This window comes from Ylistrum balloti, unplaced genomic scaffold, assembly GCF_031769215.1.
Source record: "Ylistrum balloti isolate Yb309-2 unplaced genomic scaffold, AGI_CSIRO_Ybal_v1 Utg370202, whole genome shotgun sequence".
Lineage (NCBI taxonomy): Eukaryota > Metazoa > Mollusca > Bivalvia > Pectinida > Pectinidae > Ylistrum > Ylistrum balloti.
Window position 1 is genome coordinate 149,856 of NW_026782176.1, and position 23,512 is coordinate 173,367.

General features: G+C 37.1%; 3 protein-coding genes across 3 annotated transcripts in view; 2 read left to right on the plus strand and 1 right to left on the minus strand.

Moving 5' to 3' along the window:
- LOC132551484 (protein-glutamine gamma-glutamyltransferase K-like) overlaps window positions 1–7,053 on the plus strand; it is a 50,837-nt gene extending 43,784 nt beyond the window's left edge. The window contains exons 13-15 of the mRNA XM_060215628.1: window positions 500–660; window positions 3,001–3,143; window positions 5,279–7,053. Coding sequence (XP_060071611.1) covers window positions 500–660; window positions 3,001–3,143; window positions 5,279–5,477 — 503 coding nt within the window. The 3' untranslated portion in view covers window positions 5,478–7,053. The remainder of the gene's footprint in view (window positions 1–499; window positions 661–3,000; window positions 3,144–5,278) is intronic.
- An 811-nt stretch (window positions 7,054–7,864) lies between these two features.
- LOC132551480 (uncharacterized) lies at window positions 7,865–8,999 on the plus strand. The gene is made up of 2 exons (XM_060215625.1): window positions 7,865–7,991; window positions 8,554–8,999. Exons 1-2 carry the CDS (start codon window positions 7,865–7,867, stop codon window positions 8,997–8,999), a joined length of 573 nt encoding a protein of 190 aa, XP_060071608.1.
- Window positions 8,860–22,207, minus strand: LOC132551490 (E3 ubiquitin-protein ligase RNF166-like). Its single transcript, XM_060215635.1, has 6 exons — window positions 22,089–22,207; window positions 19,682–19,838; window positions 18,367–18,470; window positions 15,920–16,034; window positions 13,344–13,451; window positions 8,860–10,131 (listed from the first exon to the last, which is right to left on the minus strand). The coding sequence occupies exons 1-6, from the start codon at window positions 22,205–22,207 to the stop codon at window positions 10,066–10,068; spliced, it is 669 nt and encodes a 222-aa protein (XP_060071618.1). The 3' UTR covers window positions 8,860–10,065.
- Window positions 22,208–23,512: the final 1,305 nt, after the last annotated feature.

Consider the following 23,512-nt stretch of genomic DNA (forward strand, 5'->3'; position numbering starts at 1 on the left):
TAGTATATATAACCTGATACTGTAGTTTATATATAACCTGATACTGTAGTTTATATATAACCTGATACTGTAGTTTATATATAACATGATACTGTAGTTTATATATAACCTGATACTGTAGTTTATATATAACCTGATACTGTAGTTTATATATAACATGATACTGTAGTTTATATATAACCTGATACTGTAGTTTATATATAACCTGATACTGTAGTTTATATAACCTGATACTGTAGTTTATATATAACCTGATACTGTAGTTTATATATAACCTGATACTGTAGTTATATATAACCTGATACTGTAGTCTATATAACCTGATACTGTAGTTTATATATAACCTGATACTGTAGTTTATATATAACCTGATACTGTAGTTTATATATAACCTGATACTGTAGTTTATATATAACCTGATACTGTAGTCTATATAACCTGATACTGTAGTTTATATAACCTGATACTGTAGTCTATAGTATTATAATTCCTTTTTCAGTGGAAACAGTTACTATGATGGTAACAGGGAAGGAATATGAAAAGAAAAGGAATCCTGAAGGAAGGTTCCAGGTGTATGCCAATGTGAAGAATGTGTCTAATAATCGCATGCATGTTCTGTCTGAGGTGTTGATGTTGGCTACTCCAGACCTGACTGTTGATGTAAGTATTTGTCTGATGGCTGCATGCATGTTCTGTCTGAGGTGTTGATGTTGACTGACCTCACTGTTGATATAAGTATTTGTCTGATGGCCATATGTAGGTTTATATAATATCAACTTCATTTATTTTACAAAAATTGTGAGACAAGCTTTAAACTGATTTCACCGCTCTTGTTGGCCAGAATGGAAGTGTGGACGGGCTCTTTCTGTGGAAACTGGAGTACAGGGAAAACCTGCATGGTTGGGCAGGTGACCACATACTTTTTCACATCTGTTTTGTGAAAGCAAGTGTGCTGCCACTGTGCCCCCCAAACACAATGGGATTAGTGACTGATCCTGTTGTACCTCCTTGCATCATCAATGAGACCGTCAGTCCATTGTCCATCCATCTAGATCTATACATAGAACATTCTCAAATTTCTTAATTATGTAGGTTTGCCTTGGTCCCTAGTTATGAATTGTCCATTTTGGGACTGATCAGAAAATAAAAATGGCTTAAAAGTGGTCATCTTGGATTTTGACAGCTATAAGAAATTAATGTAATTTGTTATCACTGTTTCTAGAGAAGAACTCGATGGATGAATTTCATTATTGGAGCTCATTGCAAAAGCAATTTGCAGAAAAGTAGCCATCTTTGATTTTTACAATTCCATTTGATATTGCTATGAATGGAAACATACTGCCCTTGTTTACCAATTAATTCATCTCATGATGCAATACATGTTTAAGGCAAGAACAAAGAACAAGGAAAATTATTTCTTGTTTTGGTACAGGATGGATCATCCTCAAATTTCCTCAAGATGTAGGTTTCCTTTGGTAAATTTTAATGCTACCACGTTTTGGTGAAAGCAAGAACTTAATCCTTCCGGATATTTACCATGTCTCTGTCGTGTACAGAAACATGCTTTTTATTTTGAAAATGGTTAAGTATGACCTTTCAGCATCACTCATTCAGTCATCAGTCATCACTGATGACTACTAAACAGGAGTGAAACTTGATGGTGTGATGTCACAGACAGTCAGTGTGGAACTTAGTGGTGTGATGTCACATACCGTTATCTTGGAACTTGATGGTGTGATGTCATGTACCGTCATCATGGAACCTGGTGTGATGTCACGTACCGTTATCGTGGAACTTGATAGTGTGATGTCACGTAACTTCATCGTGGAACTTGATGGTGTGATAATGTACAAGTTACACCTACCTGTCAGTTGAGTGACAGAGACCATAGTTAACACCATGTACGTGTCACACCTACCTGTCAGTTGAGTGACAGAGACCATAGTTAACACCATGTACGTGTCACACCTACCAGTCAGTTGAGTGACAGAGACCATAGTTAACACCATGTACGTGTCACACCTACCTGTCAGTTGAGTGACAGAGACCATAGTTAACACCATGTACATGTCACACCTACATGTCAGTTGAGTGACAGAGACCATAGTTAACACCATGTATCTGTCACACCTACATGTCAGTTGAGTGACAGAGACCATAGTTAACACCATGTACCTGTCACACCTACCTGTCAGTTGAGTGACAGAGACCATATTTAGCACCATGTACATGTCACACCTACCTGTCAGTTGAGTGACAGAGACCATATTTAGCACCATGTACATGTCACACCTACCTGTCAGTTGAGTGACAGAGACCATAGTTAACACCATGTACGTGTCACACCTACCTGTCAGTTGAGTGACAGAGACCATATTTAGCACCATGTACGTGTCACACCTACCTGTCAGTTGAGTGACAGAGACCATATTTAGCACCATGTACATGTCACACCTACATGTCAGTTGAGTGACAGAGACCATAGTTAACACCATGTACATGTCACACCTACCTGTCAGTTGAGTGACAGAGACCATATTTAGCACCATGTACGTGTCACACCTACCTGTCAGTTGAGTGACAGAGACCATATTTAGCACCATGTACATGTCACACCTACATGTCAGTTGAATGACAGAGACCATAGTTAACACCATGTACATGTCACACCTACCTGTCAGTTGAGTGACAGAGACCATATTTAGCACCATGTACGTGTCACACCTACCTGTCAGTTGAGTGACAGAGACCATATTTAGCACCATGTACATGTCACACCTACCTGTCAGTTGAATGACAGAGACCATGTTTGCCACATCTACGTGCCACACTTACCTGCTCCTTTTAAATGATATGACATGTTCAGCATCCTTAAGCTAATATCATGAGATGGTCGACTGTGAAGATTAATATGGCCAACAGGTGTCAATCACAATTTTGTCTATTAAAGTTTAAATGTTATCTTTTTTTAGAATTTATGTAATTATCTCTTTATTACAGATCCCAACACTGACTCCATACATGACTGATACCCCTGGCAAAGTGGTATTCCATAACATTACAAACATCACTTTGACAAATGGCATGTTTTCCTGTGATGCAGGCAGCGGACTTATGAGTGATGGTTTCAAAATACCTATTAAGTAAGTTCACATGCTTCAATTTTTATACGCTGCTGGAGGCGGTTGTATATTGGCGTCATCTTCTCCGTCTGTCTATTTTTACGTCCATTTCTTGTGAAAGCAACTCCTCCTAAACTAATGATTAGATTTTCATAAAACTTGCCCAATGTTACTAATACAATGGTTTTATGTACATGAAGGGTCGATTTTACAGTTCCTTGATTATTGTAAGATTGATGCCATTTTCAACTTTGTGTCTGTAGCTTGCTCATTGCTTATGTATACAGACATGCACTCTTGTTTTGATTAAGTTGTAAAACTTTGGACCTACAGGGGGAAAAATTTAAAAATTAATCCCTTATTATAATTGTGATTAATACAATTGCTCTTGCATATGATTGGACATAATTACATGTAACTTGTGATATATCCTAGTTTGTCTAAAGGTCCATGTCATATTGTACACTGTCTAAAGGTCCGTGTCATATTGTGCACTGTCTAAAGGTCCGTGTCATATTGTACACTGTCTAAAGGTCCATGTCATATTGTACACTGTCTAAAGGTCTGTGTCATATTGTACACTGTCTAAAGGTGTTTCATATTGTACACTGTCTAAAGGTCTATGTCATATTGTACACTGTCTAAAGGTCCGTGTCATATTGTACACTGTCTAAAGGTCTATGTCATATTGTACACTGTCTAAAGGTCTGTGTCATATTGTACACTGTCTAAAGGTCTATGTCATATTGTACACTGTCTAAAGGTCTGTGTCATATTGTACACTGTCTAAAGGTGTTTCATATTGTACACTGTCTAAAGGTCTATGTCATATTGTACACTGTCTAAAGGTCCGTGTCATATTGTACACTGTCTAAAGGTCTATGTCATATTGTACACTGTCTAAAGGTCTGTGTCATATTGTACACTGTCTAAAGGTCTGTGTCATATTGTGCACTGTCTGAAGGTCCGTGTCATATTGTACACTGTCTAAAGGTCCATGTCATATTGTACACTGTCTAAAGATCCATGTCATATTGTAGACTGTCTAAAGGTCTGTGTCATATTGTACATTGTCTAAAGGTCCATGTCATATTGTACACTGTCTAAAGGTCTGTGTCATATTGTACACTGTCTAAAGGTCCATTTCATATTGTGCACTGTCTAAAGGTCTGTGTCATATTGTACACTGTCTAAAAGGTCTGTGTCATATTGTACACTGTCTAAAGGTTTGTGTCATATTGTACACTGTCTTAAGGTCTGTGTCATATTGTAGACCGTCTAAAGGTCCATGTCATATTGTACACTGTCTAAAGGTCTGTGTCATATTGTACACTGTCTAAAGGTCTGTGTCATATTGTACATTGTCTAAAGGTCCGTGTCATATTGTACACTGTCTAAAGGTCTATGTCATATTGTACACTGTCTAAAGGTCTGTATCATATTGTACACTGTCTAAAGGTCTGTGTCAGATTGTACAGTCGAAAGGTCCGTGTCATATTGTACACTGTCTAAAGGTCCGTGTCATATTGTACACTGTCTAAAGGTCCAGGTCATATTGTAGACTGTCTAAAGGTCCATGTCATATTGTACACTGTCTAAAGGTCCATTTCATATTGTACACTGTCTAAAGGTCCTGTTCATATTGTACACTGTCTAAAGGTGTTTCATATTGTACACTGTCTAAAGGTCTGTGTCATATTGTACACTGTCTAAAGGTCCGTGTCATATTGTACACTGTCTAAAGGTCCGTGTCATATTGTACACTGTCTAAAGGTCCGTGTCATATTGTACACTGTCTAAAGGTCCGTGTCATATTGTACACTGTCTAAAGGTCCATGTCATATTGTACACTGTCTAAAGGTCCATTTCATATTGTACACTGTCTAAAGGTCTGTGTCATATTGTACACTGTCTAAAGGTCTGCGTCATATTGTACATTGTCTAAAGGTCTATGTGATATTGTACACTGTCTAAAGGTCTGTGTCATATTGTACACTGTCTAAAGGTCTGTGTCAGATTGTACGATGTCTATAATTAGTATACTGAAATAAAACCCCCAAATATTAACAACTATACAATAAGTATTCCTCAGTAGACATTTTTGCCATGTACAATTGGTAGTGTGACTTTAAAGTGACAATTATCTTTTCCTTTAGGAAACCTATCTCTCCAGGAGAATATGTGACGGAGGAATTTATGCTTTGTCCAAATCGCCGCTACAGCCGACGCAGACGCCTCACAGTTACATTCAACAGCGACCAGCTTGTGAATGTTGAGGGTTCAGCCATGACCAAGATTGTGAACACTCCTAAGAAGGAAGATGACGAGACTGATAGCAGTGATGATGAAGATTAGACGATAAAACAAGTGGAAATGTTTCCTGATGAAAACCTGGTGTTTATCCGGTGATGGAAGTCGACAACTATCTTACGACTCTTTCCTGTAAATGACATTTTTGCTTTTATCAAACCTATTGGGTGATTTTTTTGTTAACATTTGAAGGAATCTATGTCAGAGGCTCTGATATTTTACTACTGTTAACCATATTTCTTTAGTGCACAATTTACTTTTGCGAAATTTTGCAATTAAAATAAAATTATGAAAATTAAATGCCACAAATTAAAACATAAAGAACATCAACAATCATGTTTCACATTTGCAGCTTTATGATGCTGACTACTTAACTTACAGTCTATCTTGAATCCATGTATATGGTATACAGTTAAACCCCAATTGTAAATCTATGCTGAAATTCAGTGTCAGAACAATTCATTCCCATGAGTATTCAATTCTGAGCAGTTTGGCGTTTTGTAAATCTCCAGCTGAGATCAGTAGCATGTTTGAATTCTTTGACTGTGTAATCTGTATATGAAGTCATTTAAGCTTTTGAAAACTTGGACAACCCTCACATCCCTGTCCAAACAATATAAGGTTGAAGTTGGTTAGACTGGTCGATTGCATTGGGTATTTTACCAGAAATACGTTCCAGTCTGTGAACAGGTCACTACAGTTAGGGAAATGTAAGGTCATAAAAAATCCTTCTTCCTCTCAAGGATATTATCCATGTTTGGCCTGGTGCATTTTTTTATCAATAGTGAATCTGACTTCTGTTAGACCATATGGGCGTGACTCAATAAGGAAATTATATCAGAAAATTGCTGGTCATATTTGAAATTCTTTATCAGTTGACTGAATACCTGAATTAGCCAGGTGAGCGATTTAGGTCTCTAAGGCCTAATGTAAGTCATTGCAAACATTATATTACTAAAATCGCAATAAGGAATGGCCTCAATAGAAAGATGGTTAACAGTATGATGACATTATAATCAATATTCATTTATCAATATATTAGATATTGTCAGATATGTAGTTTTGTGTTTTATAACAATTTTTATCTTCATGTAAAAATTCGCTAATGATAAAGGCCACCTTTTAATCAGAGCTGTGATGATTACATGTATTTACCTACTTGTATTTGATTAACCAATAATTGTCCTTCTAATTTCGTTACTAATGGTAGATAGATATATAACCACCATATTGCCTTTTTTGATTTGATCAGTTTGATAGCATCTCCCCAACAAACATCACAGGACATCTGATATATTGTATGTGAAGATTTCGCAGGAGCCAGAAGTCTTAAGCAACATAACAAAGATCTCGTTAATGATATGGGCAGCTATATGTTTATAAAAAATGTGTTTGAGATTAAACTTTCGTTAATGGTTGACCTTTGTATGACTAAAAAAAATTCTGTCGGCCTTTGAGGTCAGATTGTTGTATCTCTGTTGTGTGATTGTTGTTTCATGAGAAAAGCCATCCATTTTATTTTGTGCCTGGAGATCATTGAATGTGTCAAATAACACAGATACCATCATCAACAAGAAGCTGTTATCATGTCTGATTTACTTGTATCCAGCATAAAAATCTATGAAAGCAGACATCGTTTTGTTATCATTTATTTCAGCATGAACAGATAGAAGAAGACATCTCTATATATTTTCCCTTTGGCAGGGCCCGGCACAAGTACTCGTCCGCTTGTCCTCATGTTTGGACTTTGCGGACTGATAAATTACTTTTATTGGCAACTATTCTGTCAGATGTGTAGATTTATTTCACATAATCCCACACATTCTCTTTGTGATTGTTGTTAAAACCATAAAGTTTTATCATGTATTCAAGTCATTTTGTGCCTCCTGGAACAAATTCTGAACAAAACAGGATTTTATTAGCAATGATTATGACAAATCTGTGGTATACATAAGGTCCAAGTGTTCCAAGTTATCGGTATAAGTCGGACGACCAAGGTTATCCGAATGGAAATGGCTTGGCAAAATTTACATTTGTTTTTCCTTGGTTGAACAAACTAAAAACAGAGACATATGCCATGAAACATGTGACTTGAAAGAAACATCAACCAAAATGACCTTTAACAAATATCATGTTTTGTTAGTGCTATTTTTCTTTAGATTCTTCTTAAAATATATCACAATTTGTCACGAACGATTACCAATGTTCACACAATCTCTGTTGTTGGACGTCCTTTAAATCATGACTAGTTCAGCACACTTACTGTTGGTAGCTGTTTTAGCATATACCAACAACTGATTCACAACTTGACTGAAAGCCTGACACATGTTGTGTGAACAGTCTATTCATGGTTTGAAAATTTCAATGTAAAATTTCTAGACTAGTGAATTCCTCATCCAGAGAAGTACTATTAACTTGGCCTTTATCCCAGAATGTATGCTTTAGAAAGTTTTTGCCATGCCCTGTCAATTGGGGTTTGGTTCTCTGTTCCCTGGAGGCCAAGATCAGTTAAAAAAAGAAACTTCCTAAAAGGACGCCCCTCCCAAAAATCTGTCAAATGTGAGTATCATTGAAACTGATAAATACTACCCCCAAAACAACTTGATAGGACACAATATTTCAATAAAGGGCAATAATTTTGTAATTAAGTGTTGCAGGCCCTGAATTTGGTACACTGCATATTGTCTTAGTATGATCAATTTAAACACCAAGTTTCATAATCCTAATTTTAATGCAAGCAAAGTTCGGCTCATGAAACAAGATTAAAATAACTGTGTATTGAGGGGCTGCAGGCCCTAACCTTGGTACAATGCACAATGTATACACCTAGTTTCATTATCCTTATTTCAATGAAAGCAAGTTATGCTCAGGAAACAAAATTTTAACAAAAAGCAGGAACTCTTTAATTGAGGGGTTGAGGGCCCTGAATTTGGTACATTGCACATCCCCTTAGTATGACCAATGTATTCATGATCCTTAGCTTGCTTAACCATGGGCAAAGTTATGCTCCAGACATAAAAGCACAGGCAGAAAAATGGACAATATGGTGACCATAAATGCTCCGTCCAAAGTTTTTAGGGAGCATAAAGAGATAAACACTTACATTCTTTGCCCCATTCAGCCCCACCCCTCTACCCCCCAAAGGAACCATTCAGCCCCAACCCTCTACCCCGAAAGGGTCCATTCAGCCCCAGCCCTCTACCCCCAAAGGGACCATTCAGCCCCAATCTTCCACTCCCAAGGGGACCATTCAGCCCCCAGCCCTCTACCCTCCAAAGGAGCCATTCAGCCCCCAGCCCTCTACCCCCCAAAGGAGCCATTCAGCCCCCAGCCCTCTACCCCCCCAAAGGAGCCATTCAGCCCCCAGCCCTCTACCCCCCCAAAGGAGCCATTCAGCCCCCAGCCCTCTACCCCCCAAAGAGACCATTCAGCTCCCAGCCCTCTACCCCCAAAGGAACCATTCAGCCCCAATCTTCTACTCCCAAGGGGACCATTCAGCCCCCAGCCCTCTACCCCCAAAGGGACCATTCAGCTCCCAGCCCTCTACCCCCAAAGGTACCAGACTGACCTAGTTCTCCTTACTCAAAAAGATGCTATATATTCAAAGCAAAAATGGATTAATCTGTATTTCCCCTGATGAGTATCATTCTGTTTGTCCTGAGGATTAACCTGCATTTCCCTATGGAGCCTCACACTGTTTTGTTAGTTCTAAGGGTTAACCTGTTTCCCTATTGAGCCTCTATCTGTTTTGTTAATCCTGAGGATTACCCTGTCTATTTCCTATTGAGCCTCACTCTGTTTTGTTAGTTCTAAGGGTTAACCTGTTTTTCCTATTGAGCCTCACTCTGTTTTGTTAGTTCTAAGGGTTAACCTGTTTTTCCTATTGAGCCTCACTCTGTTTTGTTAGTCCTGAGGATTAACCAGTTTTCCCTATTGAACCTCACTCTTTCAGTCCCAAGGAGTAACATTTTTTTCCCATTGAACCTCACAATGTTAGTCCTGAGGACTATTGACTTCTATTTTCCCGAGCCTCACTTTGTCCTGAGGATTAACCTCTTTTTTTCCCCTATGGAGCCTCATTCTGTTAGTCAGGAGCTTAATTTAATAAATATGTAATTAAGTAGTACCAACTAAAATAAATAACTCTTGGTCTCTTACACTAAATTGTTGTTTCCTACCAATTTTCAGCAAAATCTGTCTTTGCATTTTTGAGAAATACCCATTTTGAACAAAACTCCTTGATTCCCCAAAAGGCAAGGTCCCCGACATCCTGGTCCCTTGGGGTTATGTAACCCCCATTTATATATGATATGGTTATAATCCTTCCCTAATGATGTATCAGGATTAAGTCCATTCAGGCATTTGGCAAGAGTGGTTTTTGCAAAAATTTTCCTCTGGGGTAGGATTTTAAAATTGAGGTTCAAAGTGCATTGCTGCCATGCATAGTGTACAATGATGGGAGAAACATGATAAAGGTCACCTGAACCAGAAAAGTCAGATGACAAACTTAAACAAGTCAATGAATAGTCATTTTAATGTTGGAGCTTTTACTATTAAAAATCACTGAGATCTTTGCCCCTTTTCTATAGCTTTACAGCATATCACAGAGTTTTCCTGTTAACATTGATTTCACTCAGTAATGTTTCATCGAAGCCTCAATCGCTTGTCGCAGCATTTCCTCATCATCTTGTTCATAATCCTGAAAAAACAAAAAGCCAGTTTTTTTTAACCAGTAAACATTTTAAAGAATGTTTCAATACATGGATATGTTTTACCATATTAAGCCTACAATACATGGATATGTTTTACCATATTAAGCCTACAATACATGGATATGTTTTACCACATCAAGCCTACAATACATGGATATGTTTTACCATATTAAGCCTACAATACATGGACATGTTTTACCATATCAAGCCTACAATACATGGATACCATATGTTTTACCATATTAAGCCTACAATACATGGATATGTTTTACCATATTAAGCCTACAATACATGGTTATGTTTTACCATATTAAGCCTACAATACATGGATATGTTTTACCATATTAAGCCTACAATACATGGATATGTTTTACCACATCAAGCCTACAATACATGGATATGTTTTACCATATTAAGCCTACAATACATGGTTATGTTTTACCATATTAAGCCTACAATACATGGATATGTTTTACCATATCAAGCCTACAATACATGGATACTGTATGTTTTACCACATCAAGCCTACAATACATGGATATGTTTTACCATATCAAGCCTACAATACATGGATGTTTTACCATATTAAGCCTACAATACATGGATATGTTTTACCATATTAAGCCTACAATACATGGATATGTTTTACCATATTAAGCCTACAATACATGGATATGTTTTACCATATCAAGCCTACAATACATGGATACTGTATGTTTCACCATATTAAGCCTACAATACATGGATATGTTTCACCATATTAAGCCTACAATACATGGATATGTTTTACCATATTAAGCCTACAATACATGGATATGTTTTACCATATTAAGCCTACAATACATGGATATGCTTTACCATATCAAGCCTACAATACATATGTATGTTTCACCATATTAAGCCTACAATACATGGATATGTTTTACCATATTAAGCCTACAATACATGGATATGTTTTACCATATCAAGCCTACAATACATGGATATGTTTTACCATATCAAGCCTACAATATGTTTCATATTAAGCCTACAATACATGGATATGTTTTACCATATTAAGCCTACAATACATGGATATGTTTTACCATATTAAGCCTACAATACATGGATATGTTTTACCATATTAAGCCTACAATACATGGATATGTTTTACCATATCAAGCCTACAATACATGGATATGTTTTACCATATCAAGCCTACAATACATGGATGTTTTACCATATTAAGCCTACAATACATGGATATGTTTTACCATATTAAGCCTACAATACATGGACATGTTTTACCATATTAAGCCTACAATACATGGATATGTTTTACCATATCAAGCCTACAATACATGGATACCGTATGTTTCACCATATTAAGCCTACAATACATGGAATGCCTACAATACATGGATATGTTTTACCACATCAAGCCTACAATACATGGATATGTTTTACCATATTAAGCCTACAATACATGGAAATGTTTTACCATATTAAGCCTACAATACATGGATATGTTTTACCACATCAAGCCTACAATACATGGATGTTTTACCATATTAAGCCTACAATACATGGATATGTTTTACCACATCAAGCCTACAATACATGGATATGTTTTACCATATTAAGCCTACAATACATGGAAATGTTTTACCATATTAAGCCTACAATACATGGATATGTTTTACCATATTAAGCCTACAATACATGGACATGTTTTACCATATCAAGCCTACAATACATGGATACCGTATGTTTTACCATATTAAGCCTACAATACATGGATATGTTTTACCATATCAAGCCTACAATACATGGAAATGTTTTACCATATTAAGCCTACAATACATGGTTATGTAAGAATCAACTTTCTTTATTATCAAGTTTATTGGAATCTGTCAAGATTCAACTCCGGTAAATTGAACAGTTTTTGTTTTATAATTACTACAAGAGGCCAAATGGGCCTGTATCTCTCACAGGGTATTATTCAATGCATATATCAAATACACAAGCATTTCATACCACTGTTTTAAACTTCCAACAAGCTCCATCTGCCAAATATCATGATTCTGGGCCTTTAGGCAATTAATGTAAGTCATTTATAAGTTTTAACAAAAAGATGTTGACATTGAATGCAGATCAAGGTCATTTCTTTTAAAACAAGAGGCCCAAAATTTGACCTTACTGGCCTTGCCCATCAGCCCCTAGGGATCAGCCAGGGTCAATATGTGCACAACATTGAACTGTCATCCTTATCCTTACAATTTTTACCAAGTTAAAGACCATATAATCTACAATTTTGGATAACCTTCGGCCATGGAAGGGTTCTGCCGAGTTTCATTGACACTGATTTAGCCAAACATCAGAAGCCTTACTGATATGAAACCTGTGACCTTGAACATGAGTCAAAGTCATTTCTTTTCAATTAAGTCCACCAAAATTTGCGAAAAGAAATAAATTTGACCCATATTAAAAGGTTACTTGGGTCAAATAAGTTGGGACAATCGAAGACTGCTATATAACAATAACAAAAGACAGTATCGCTCACCTGGTTCAGTTTGCTGAAACAAATTTATTTTAACTCCATAAAAGACTCACCCCTCCTCAAAAGGGGAAGGAGTCTGTTACTGGCAATACTTATTGCTACTGTTAAAAGTAGACCTCCAACATGAAGTGCATATGAAATTTAAGAAAGATCCTTCCCGTACTTCTCAATAAATAGTGATAACAAACTTGCAATGTCAAAGTCAAAGATGGCCATCTGTCAGCCATTTTGTTTTTCTGATCACTCCTAAACTTAAATGGGCACATCTAGAGACCAAGGCAAACCTACATATGAAATTTGAGAGAGATCCATCTCATGCTTTTCATGAAACGACAATAACAAACTTAATTGAATAAATTCAAGATGGCCACCTGTCGGCCATTTTATTTTTCTGATCAGTCCCAAAATCAAATGGGCAGAACTAGACCAAGTGGAGCCTTCATATGAAATCTGAGAGAGATCCATCAAGCACTTCTCAAGAAAAAGTGATAACACAAATTGTTTATGAATGGACGATGGACAAAGGGTGATCTGAATAGCCCGTCTGATGATGATGGTGGGCTAAAAATTAAGAATGCTTATATGCTGGCTTCTGGTTTAATCTCTATGTTAACAATCCCTTTATTTCACATAGATAAGATATTCAAGGAAATCACTCACCACAAATGTATCATACTCAAACTTGTGTCGGACATTTAGATGTTGAAGAAAGTCTGAGCTTTGTAGGTTCGGGTCTCCCCACGGCATTGCCTTACAAACTGGACAAACCTAAATAAAAACAAGTGAGGAAACTTACTGTCAACTACTGTAGAATTCCATAGAGCTTGATTTTTTTTTCTTCAAAATACGGCAAAAAATCAAAAGAAAATTACATTGAAAAAAATGAAGGAATAGGGATATTGCTAAAACACATTCAATGTTGAAAATAAAAACTTTGATTCATTTTACAACAATTGCGAAACAAGTTTTTCCAACTTATATGAATCACTCTTGTTGGCCTGGATAGGGGTCTTATTGTGGTAGGAAACCAGAATACCCAGGGAAAACACACATGGTTGGGCAGGAGACCCCATACCTTTTCATATCTATTCCGGGAATCGAACCGCGGACAACTAGGTGAAAGGCGAGTGCATTACCACTGAGCCATCCGACCATCCACATTGCAATTCTATGTCCCCTTGTTTTTGTTCTATCTGTCTGTTTGTTAGCACACAACTTTGACTCACATCTTTACGCTGTTATAATTAAGAGATAATGATTTCTGTCTTATTCTATTCCTGATACTATATTTGATTCATTTGACCTTTTGACCTTGTCATAAGCTTTGAACCAAATTTGTTTATTGCTTTATAATCTTTAAAATAGATAATTTCTTTGTTTCAACCAAATTGATTAAATTTCTTATAGTCAAATTTGAACCAAATTTGGTTTATTGTTTCATAATCTTTAAAGCAGACCATTTTGTTGTTTCCTCCAAATTACTTCAGTTTTTTACAGTCAGACTTGAGCAAAATTTGGGATATTGCTTTCATAATCTTTAATATAGACCATTTCGTTATTTCCTCAAAATCTGCCAATATTTGTCAGAACTATGGGAATAAAAAAACATTAAAATAGATTGATTCTTTTTTCCGTCAAATAACTTTAATTTTTACCATCAAATTTGAACAAAATTTTGTACAATCTGTAAATTTCTTATATATCAATGACATATGGCTTAGATGATATCGTCAACACTTTGAGTCGAAATTCGGACAAGTCTTATTATTTTCCAAAGTCCCCTGAATTTCAAGATAACAAGTTTCGACTGTATATTGCTTTATATATCAATGACATGGGTTCGATGATAGCTTGTCTATTTAGGCAAAATGATATGGAACAATCTTTGTTAATATTTGTCAGAATTATTGGACTTAAAAGCTATCTCAAGTAGTACCCAGCTTCTGGAGTGTTGACCCACACTAGTGCAACAAGAGGCCTAGTGACTTTTAAAGTCATCTGAGGTAAGCAATATTGAATATAAAGGTTAAAGAGTAAGTAGCTTGCAAGTGTCATGAAAAAGAAATAGTGACATTGATGACATTAAGCCAGTGTCAATACCTGCATACCATCAAAACTGTCGTCTTATTTTAATACTTTTTATCAAGTTCTTTCCAATGAAAAATCAACTTTATTCTCAAAAATTACAGCTGTACAGTACACAGAGTCACTACAGCTGTACAGTATACAGAGACACTACAGCTGTACAGTACACAGAGTCACTACAGCTGTACAGTACACAGAGTCACTACAGCTGTACAGTATAAAGAGTCACTACAGCTGTACAGTACACAGAGTCACTACAGCTGTACAGTACACAGTGAAACTACAGCTGTACAGTACACAGAGACACTACAGCTGTACAGTACACAGAGTCACTACAGCTGTACAGTATAAAGAGTCACTACAGCTGTACAGTACACAGAGTCACTACAGCTGTACAGTACACAGTGACACTACAGCTGTACAGTACACAGAGACACTACAGCTGTACAGTACACAGTGACACTACAGCTGTACAGTACACAGAGACACTACAGCTGTACAGTATACAGAGTCACTACAGCTGTACAGTACACAGTGACACTACAGCTGCACAGTACACAAAGACACTACACCTGCACAGTACACAGAGACTACAGCTGTACAGTACACAGAGACACTACAGCTGTACAGTACACAGAGACACTACAGCTGTACAGTACACAGAGTCACTACAGCTGTACAGAACACAGTGAAACTACAGCTGTACAGTACACAGAGACACTACAGCTGTACAGTACACAGAGACACTACAGCTGTACAGTACACAGAGTCACTACAGCTGTACAGTACACAGAGTCACTACAGCTGCACAGTACACAGAGACACTACACCTTCACAGTACACAGAGTCACTACAGCTGTACAGTACACAGAGACACTACAGCTGTACAGTACACAGAGACACTACAGCTGTACAGTACACAGAGTCACTACAGCTGTACAGTACACAGAGACGCTACAGCTGTACAATACACAGAGACACTACAGCAGTACAGTACACAGAGACACTACAGCTGTACAGTACACAGAGACACTACACCTGCTCAGTACACATAGACGCTACAGCTGTACAGTACACAGAGATGCTACAGTTGTAAAGTAAACAAAGAAGCTATGATTCTGATATAATGAGCCTGACACTGAGATGCTTACCATGTTAGTTTTGACCTTCCTGTGGTTGTCATTGCAATGTTGAACAAGATCTTGACAGGTCAGGTTTTGCTGGTCACACAATGGACACTGGAAAGTCAATCTGTTTGGTAGATTACTGAAAAGAAAATACATAGATATAAGTCAAACTGATGAGTGCTTCCCCAACTGTATTTTATACAAAATTTTAACAAGCAGCTAAAACTCTAAATAACATCTTAGAATGATCAATTTATATAACACGTTTCATGATCCTCGCCTTATTATTGTCTGTTGACACAAAAGGACTGACGGAAAGATGGATAGATGGAAGGACAAATATGCATTTATATGTTTCTCTGATAATTTCTGGGGAGCATTAGAAGGCTCATGGTCCTTAAGGATCACCTGATGTTCTGAAGAAGGTTTTTAATTAATCCCAACATGAAAAAAATATTGTCAAAATTTTGAGTAACCTTAGCCCCTTGGTATCCGGGGGTAAACAGTGTTATATTAGTAATAACCTCATAGTTACAACATCAATCAATACTGAAATCCTAAGATATTGCCCACTCCCAACTGACCCAGATTCATTATCCACTCTGGGTCTTTGTTTAAGGGAGATTAGTGAAACTTACAAATCTGATCCAGTTTTGAGTCCTGCACCTGGCATGGGCCATGGTCTTGAGTCCTACCCCTCAACCCCCTTGAGATGGGCCATGGTCTTGAGTCCTGACCCTCACCCCCTTGGGACTGACCATGGTCTTGAGTCCAGCCCCTCACCCCCTTGGGATCGGCCATGGTCTTAAGTCCTGCCCCTCACCCCCTTGGGATGGGTCATGGTCTTGAGTCCAGCCCCTCACCCCCTTGGGATGGGCCATGGTCTTGAGTCCTGCCCCTCATCCCCTTGGGATGGGTCATGGTCTTGAGTCCAGCCCCTTACCCCCTTGGGATGGGCCATGGTCTTGAGTCCTACCCCTCAACCCCCTTGAGATGGGCCATGGTCTTGAGTCCTGCCCCTCACCACCTTTGGGATGGGCCATGGTCTTGAGTCCTGACCCTCACCCCCTTGGGACTGACCATGGTCTTGAGTCCAGCCCCTCACCCCCTTGGGATGGGCCATGGTCTTAAGTCCTGCCCCTCACCCCCTTGGGATGGGTCATGGTCTTGAGTCCTGCCCCTCACCCCCTTGGGATGGGCCATGGTCTTGAGTCCTGCCCCTCACCCCCTTGGGATGGGCCATGGTCTTGAGTCCTGCCTCTCACCCCCTTGGGATGGGCCATGGTCTAGGGATTGTTTGTGAGAATTGAGATCTGTATCCTGTATACCCTCACCCCCTTGTGGATGGGCCATAGGGGTTTGTGAGAATTGATCTGTATACAAACCTAGGGATTGTTTGTGAGAATTGATCTGTATACAAACCTATATTGTTTGTGAGAATTGATCTGTATACACCCCTTTGGAATTGATCTGTATACAAACCTAGGGATTGTTTGTGAGAATTGATCTGTCTGTATACAAACCAAATCTGTATACAAACCTATTGGATACAAACCTAGGGTTTGTGAGAATTGATCTGTATACAAACCTAGGGATTGTTTGTGAGAATTGATCTGTATACAAACCTAGGGATTGTTTGTGAGAATTGATCTGTATACAAACCTAGGGATTGTTTGTGAGAATTGATCTGTATACAAACCTAGGGATTGTTTGTGAGAATTGACCTGTATACAAACCTAGGGATTATGTGAGAATTGATCTGTATACAAACCTAGGGATTGTTTGTGAGAATTGATCTGTATACAAACCTAGGGATTGTTTGTGAGAATTGATCTGCATACAAACCTAGGGATTATGTGAGAATTGACCTGTATACAAACCTAGGGATTATGTGAGAATTGATCTGTATACAAACCTAGGGATTGTTTGTGAGAATTGATCTGTATACAAACCTAGGGATTGTTTGTGAGAATTGATCTGTATACAAACCTAGGGATTGTTTGTGAGAATTGATCTGTATACAAACCTAGGGATTGTTTGTGAGAATTGATCTGTATACAAACCTAGGGACTGTTTGTGAGAATTGATCTGTATACAAACCTAGGGATTATGTGAGAATTTATCTGTATACAAACCTAGGGATTGTTGTGAGAATTGATCTGTATACAAACCTAGGGATTGTTTGTGAGAATTGATCTGTATACAAACCTAGGGATTGTTGTGAGAATTGATCTGTATACAAACCTAGGGACTAGGGATTGTTTGTGAGAATTGATCTGTATACAAACCTAGGGACTGTTTGTGAGAATTGATCTGTATACAAACCTAGGGATTATGTGAGAATTGATCTGTATACAAACCTAGGGATTGTTTGTGAGAATTGATCTGCATACAAACCTAGGGATTGTTTGTGAGAATTGATCTGCATACAAACCTAGGGATTGTTTGTGAGAATTGATCTGTATACAAACCTAGGGATTGTTTGTGAGGTACATCCTATGGGCTTAAACTGTTCAATTTTTGTATTTTGCTGTTGACATATTTTCAGGTGTCTTTTCAAGTCTGGTAAAGTGAGCTGCAACAAGAAAAAAGAAACCTTTCTTGATTGTTGGAAATTAACAATATGATTATACATTGATCACAAGTGACCTAGTGATCAATGAGACTCACAAAGCCACTGGCCTCTACATACAGACATCTTCTTAAATACTTGTACCAAAATATACTACAAGATGCCTAAAGGGCTGAATCTGTCAAGACCATTTTTCTTATTTTAACACCTGTCTAACTATACCATCAGGGATATAATTCTTCTTTCATGTGACACTTGATTTGGTAATATCTTTTCCCATATTTCTCATTCCTTTATAAAACAAATCTGAGACCCTGTGTCACTGATTTAGTTTGGTTAATATTAATTTATCCAAACCAAAGCAGTATTTTGTAGGTGTTTAGGCCCCATCAATTGGCCTCTTAAGCATGGCTTTGGGTCCTTGGTTTATACAATATTGAATTCCTCCCATTTAAGGATGCTTCAGATTAAATCATTTTCTTTTGGTGAAAATCCTCTCATTTACAAAAAGACTTCAAAAGGTCATCTGTACTTTCCCTATTGGACCCCACCCCTCTGACAACAGGTTTGTCACATTCATTTCTTATACAAAAATGAGCCTTGTTAAAATTGGACACAATCCTATCATTTCTACATTTTTTAAAGAGTTTACTTAATTTCTATTTTAGGGGAGCTGGCTCCTTGAGGCCCACTCTGACCTGTCGCTGAAATAAAACTGGTTTCCCGTTTCCTAAGGATGCTTCTGACCAAATTGGAACAAAATTCCACTCAGTTCTTCATGACTTCGTGAATTATGAGAAAGAAATAACTGATGAAAAATTGGATCATTGACACACCAAAAATTTCAGGATAAACCATAACAAAAAAAAAAAAACATAACAGAATATCTCTTGTCCAAAACGGTTAATTCACTATAATAGTAATGTGACTTTATTTTAGCAATCCAAACATTATTGTCAAATTGATAGATAACCTAATAACAGAATCTGACCTTGTACTTTAGCTTACATGAAGGCAAGATCCTCTAGTTTTCTTTTGTGTAATTCTGGTGAAATGCTGACAGGTTTATGTCATATCTAACTAAAGATTTCCAAATTACCTTCTCCTCAGCCCTATTTATATCAGATAATCTTTTGGTGTAGTTTAAATGAGTCTATATCATCAGTTTGGAGGTTTTGAGAACTCCCACATAGTACCTGATCAAGTTTACTCACCTGTAATCCGCACCATTTACACCGAGACACAGCCGAGGATATTCGATTCATTAAGTCAATGGCATGACACACCTGGTCCAAACAGAATGGCTGCCGACATTCAGGACATTCTGGTTCTGATGTGTGTTGATATGCAAGCACACATTCCTCACAGTATCTGTAACCATACACACATACCTAGGTGATAAACATCTTGCCAAACTTAATATCTACAAGATTCACTGATCCATAATTGCAAACAAATAATCACATTTTGTTTTCTCCGTTTGTTTTTAGTCTCTTTAAACAAACCTATTTTAATCTTAGTGCTAAGCACATTGATAAATGAAATACTTTAGTTACCTGGCTAATTACAATATGAATGAAATAAAAACAAAACCTACAAAATAACTGTTTTCTGAACATTCCTGTTCATTACAAAATACCAGTAGATATTTGACCTTTGACCTATGGTAATATGATATTAAGGTATAAACAATTGGATGTTTGACCCTTGACCTATGGTAATATGATGTAAAGGTAAAAACAACTGGATGTTTGACCCTTGACCTATGGTAAAATGATGTAAAGTTATAAATAACAAAATGTGAAACTCATCTTTTATCAATTTTAATATTTGTGGTTTTCATAATATTTTAGTAACTAAATTGAGAAAAAAACCATCATTAATGTTGTGTAGAATTAAACTTTATATTGTGTTGTCATATTGGTCTCTTATCCTCTTTTTATCACTCAATTTTAAACTGGTTTATAGATTTCAATGATAGAATAATCATTTAACTCATTTCATCTGTATATATATGCCATGCCTCTAATAAATTTTGAAAACTTTGTAGTAATTTCACATCTAAATTTTTTTCCCTGCATCATCACTACAAAATCTTCAAAATCAATATATTTCCTTCAAGAAGACAATATAGTAATGTTCTTTGAGAACTGTGGAAGTGGCAAAGTTCTCCTATTTAGGTCTCTGATGGAGGCATGGCTTATACTCCATGGTCAATTTTTATTCACTTGACAAACAACATAACACTGTTATATTCAGGGATATATAAATGGGTTATTCAATTATATCTGGGAGGATATCTAACATGTAAAAATGTGTTTGAAGAAAAATTTCCAAAATTTATCAATGAAACTCATGATATTTTTTTCAATAAATGGATTTAATCACATGTTATAAAAACTAAAGCTATCCAGTTTATGCAGATTATAAGTTCATGAGGTCATAAGACAAAAATGCCCACTGCAAAACTCAGAGCGATCTTGAAATGATGTCCACATGATATTTAACTTTACTTTTAAGCAGAGCTCTGCAAAAGGCTAAGTTTGGGAATAAAAATCAGATAATGGACAGAGAGTTGTCTCCCTTCCCATATGTGTTGCCTTTAAATTTCACAGAGTCATCAGGCAGCTGGTTGAAGGAGGCTTGAGAAGAAACACCACTGACCTGCTATAAAATATAATTTTGGTACACACAAACATAACCTGATTGTCTGAAATTTAAGATTGCAGATTTCAAATACATTTTGTAACAAGGAAAGACAATAATAAACCAATCATGGGAAAAAGCTGGGAAAAATGGCTGACCAATAATTCAGTGAAAAGTATATTTTGGCCAAGTTACCCTCTTTTAAGCCATTCTGAAAAGTTTCATCAGTGCATCATCAGTATCTATGTACCTCCAAATTTAAAAACAGGGCAGCAGGTTGATTTAAAATGATGTCGTTCATTGTTGTGTTATCTGCAGATTTACATCCCTTGGCTTTGATGCAGATTCAGCCTTAGGCCACAGTTGCAATTTCAGCATATGTTTTACGAACAATGAAAATAAACCATGAATTCGAATTGTGAGGTGGAAGCATGCAAGATATGTGGTGTTTTTATAAAGAAATAAAATTACTTCCTGTCTCACCATCAGAGCATGAGGATAAAGGGATGCAACTACTAAACGATACAGGGAAATTTAACCAGCTCAAGGAAATTATTGTCTATTTCCAGAGTGAACATGCTTACCGTGATAAAGTATAGCTCTTGTTTTCATTAGGCCTTCATATGTACATATACACTGATATTTGACGACACGACCAATGCCAGATTTGACGGCGTTCAATTACCTGGGAAGTACCTCATTATACCGTAATGTACAAATAAGTTAGCAAGTACAACGTTCTATTCAGTGTTTGCATATCCTGTCAACATTTAAGGCATGCATGATTAAAAGCGATAGTCGTGGTTATGTACATACATGTCCAAAATCCTGGGTGTTAAGTTGAAAATGTCATCTCTTATTGCAAAATTTGTCTTTACTGGTTAAACGGAATTTTGGGGTTAGTTATAGGCTACTTGAGACGATCATAATTCACATGAAGAATAGCAATTGTATTGATATAATTATTATACTTACACGTGATTGTTGCCACAAGATAAAACAATCGGATTCGTGAATATTTCCAGACATATTGGACAGATGAAACCAGCATTATGTAGCTCGTTTTCATCAAATTCTTGGCCGATGCCAGCCATGTTTCAATCGGTACCTTGAAGCTATGTAAAAATCCGAGGTGTTTATGTTCCGAAACACAGGAAGTAAGAGAGTCTATACTAAAAGTTAAGCCAACCTAGGGAATTACATGATGGAACCAGTTCAATATTTTTCTCTCTATCAAAATGTCTTTTTATGTGTACCGTTTTAGAGTGCAAAGTTTTAATTCAACTAAGTATATTAAGAATATGTGAATTTTAATTAATTCTTGATAACAATATCCATACTCCAACAAGTTATATCCTTGAAACATAAATACTAGTTAAAATACACTTGATATTCAATTCCATTGTGTAGAAACCACAAGCCACAAATTAGAAAATAACTCCTAAGGCATCTTAGCTGACTTTCGAGTTAGATACCAAAACTGATGTTTTCTCAAATTTTAAATTTAAACACCACAGTCAATGCAAGTGGTTTTATAATTTTGTTACTCCCTACAATTTTGTAGGTAATTCCGGTCTGTACAGTTGATAGTGAGAAATAGGCACTGTCTAAAGCGAGTGTAAGTTGATCGAGGAGGAGGCATCTCTGAAGCATCATCAGATGGTGGTCGGGTCGTCTTTTATGTTATCGTCCGGGGTTCGATTCCAGACTTTCAAGCTTATCGCTGTACTAACAGAGTGAAGCGAAGGGCAGTAACTCTGGGGGACCAGAGAGATAAAACCGTGCAACATGAAGGCAGACGATATTGTAAACACATTAAACACGTGCATTCAAAGTGGGCACGTCCATTCAATTTTAATCTTTTCCCTCGAAATTTGTCGGGGTTTGATCTAGAAACACCTTCCCACCAAATCTTCTCGGACTTTTGGTTTACCAGAAGAAGTCTTTTACAGGTTTTCACATATTCGACTCATGTGACCTTGAATAAGGGTCAATGTCATTTCTTTTGTTGGGCTTTATCTTAGGAACATTCAGCTAAATACCATACTTTTGCTGCATTTGGTTTTTCAGTTGTTTAAAGGTTTGAACAAATTCGACCCCTTTGACCTTGAATATGTGTCAAGGTCTTTTCTCGCAGTTTTGTTGGGCTTCATCCCAACAATTCACCAGTCAAATACCATGACATCTGGTATGTTGGTTATTGAAGAGAAGCTCACCTGGCTCTTCGGGCTAAAAGAGACAAATATGTTACGTGTTCATGCTTTTCGTGTTAAGGTTAAACATGTGGACAATTCAGAGGAGACGTTAGCAGGGTTATCACGGGGTCATATGTTCCATCTACGACATTGATGTCTTGGTGTATTTATTTTCAATTCTTAAGATGCATTTTATAAATTATT

Coding starts and splice junctions, on each gene's coding strand:
- LOC132551480 (XM_060215625.1), top strand. CDS start 7,865: ATGTATGCTTTAGAAAGTTTTTGCCATGCCCTGTCAATTGGGGTTTGG. Junction 7,992..8,553: donor CTCCCAAAAATCTGTCAAAT/GTGAGTATCATT, acceptor TGCCCCATTCAG/CCCCACCCCTCTACCCCCCA.
- LOC132551490 (XM_060215635.1), bottom strand. CDS start 22,207: ATGGCTGGCATCGGCCAAGAATTTGATGAAAACGAGCTACATAATGCT. Junction 19,839..22,088: donor TCTTGTGGCAACAATCACGT/GTAAGTATAATA, acceptor GTATGGTTACAG/ATACTGTGAGGAATGTGTGC. Junction 16,035..18,366: donor ACCTCACAAACAATCCCTAG/GTTTGTATACAG, acceptor TTTTCTTTTCAG/TAATCTACCAAACAGATTGA.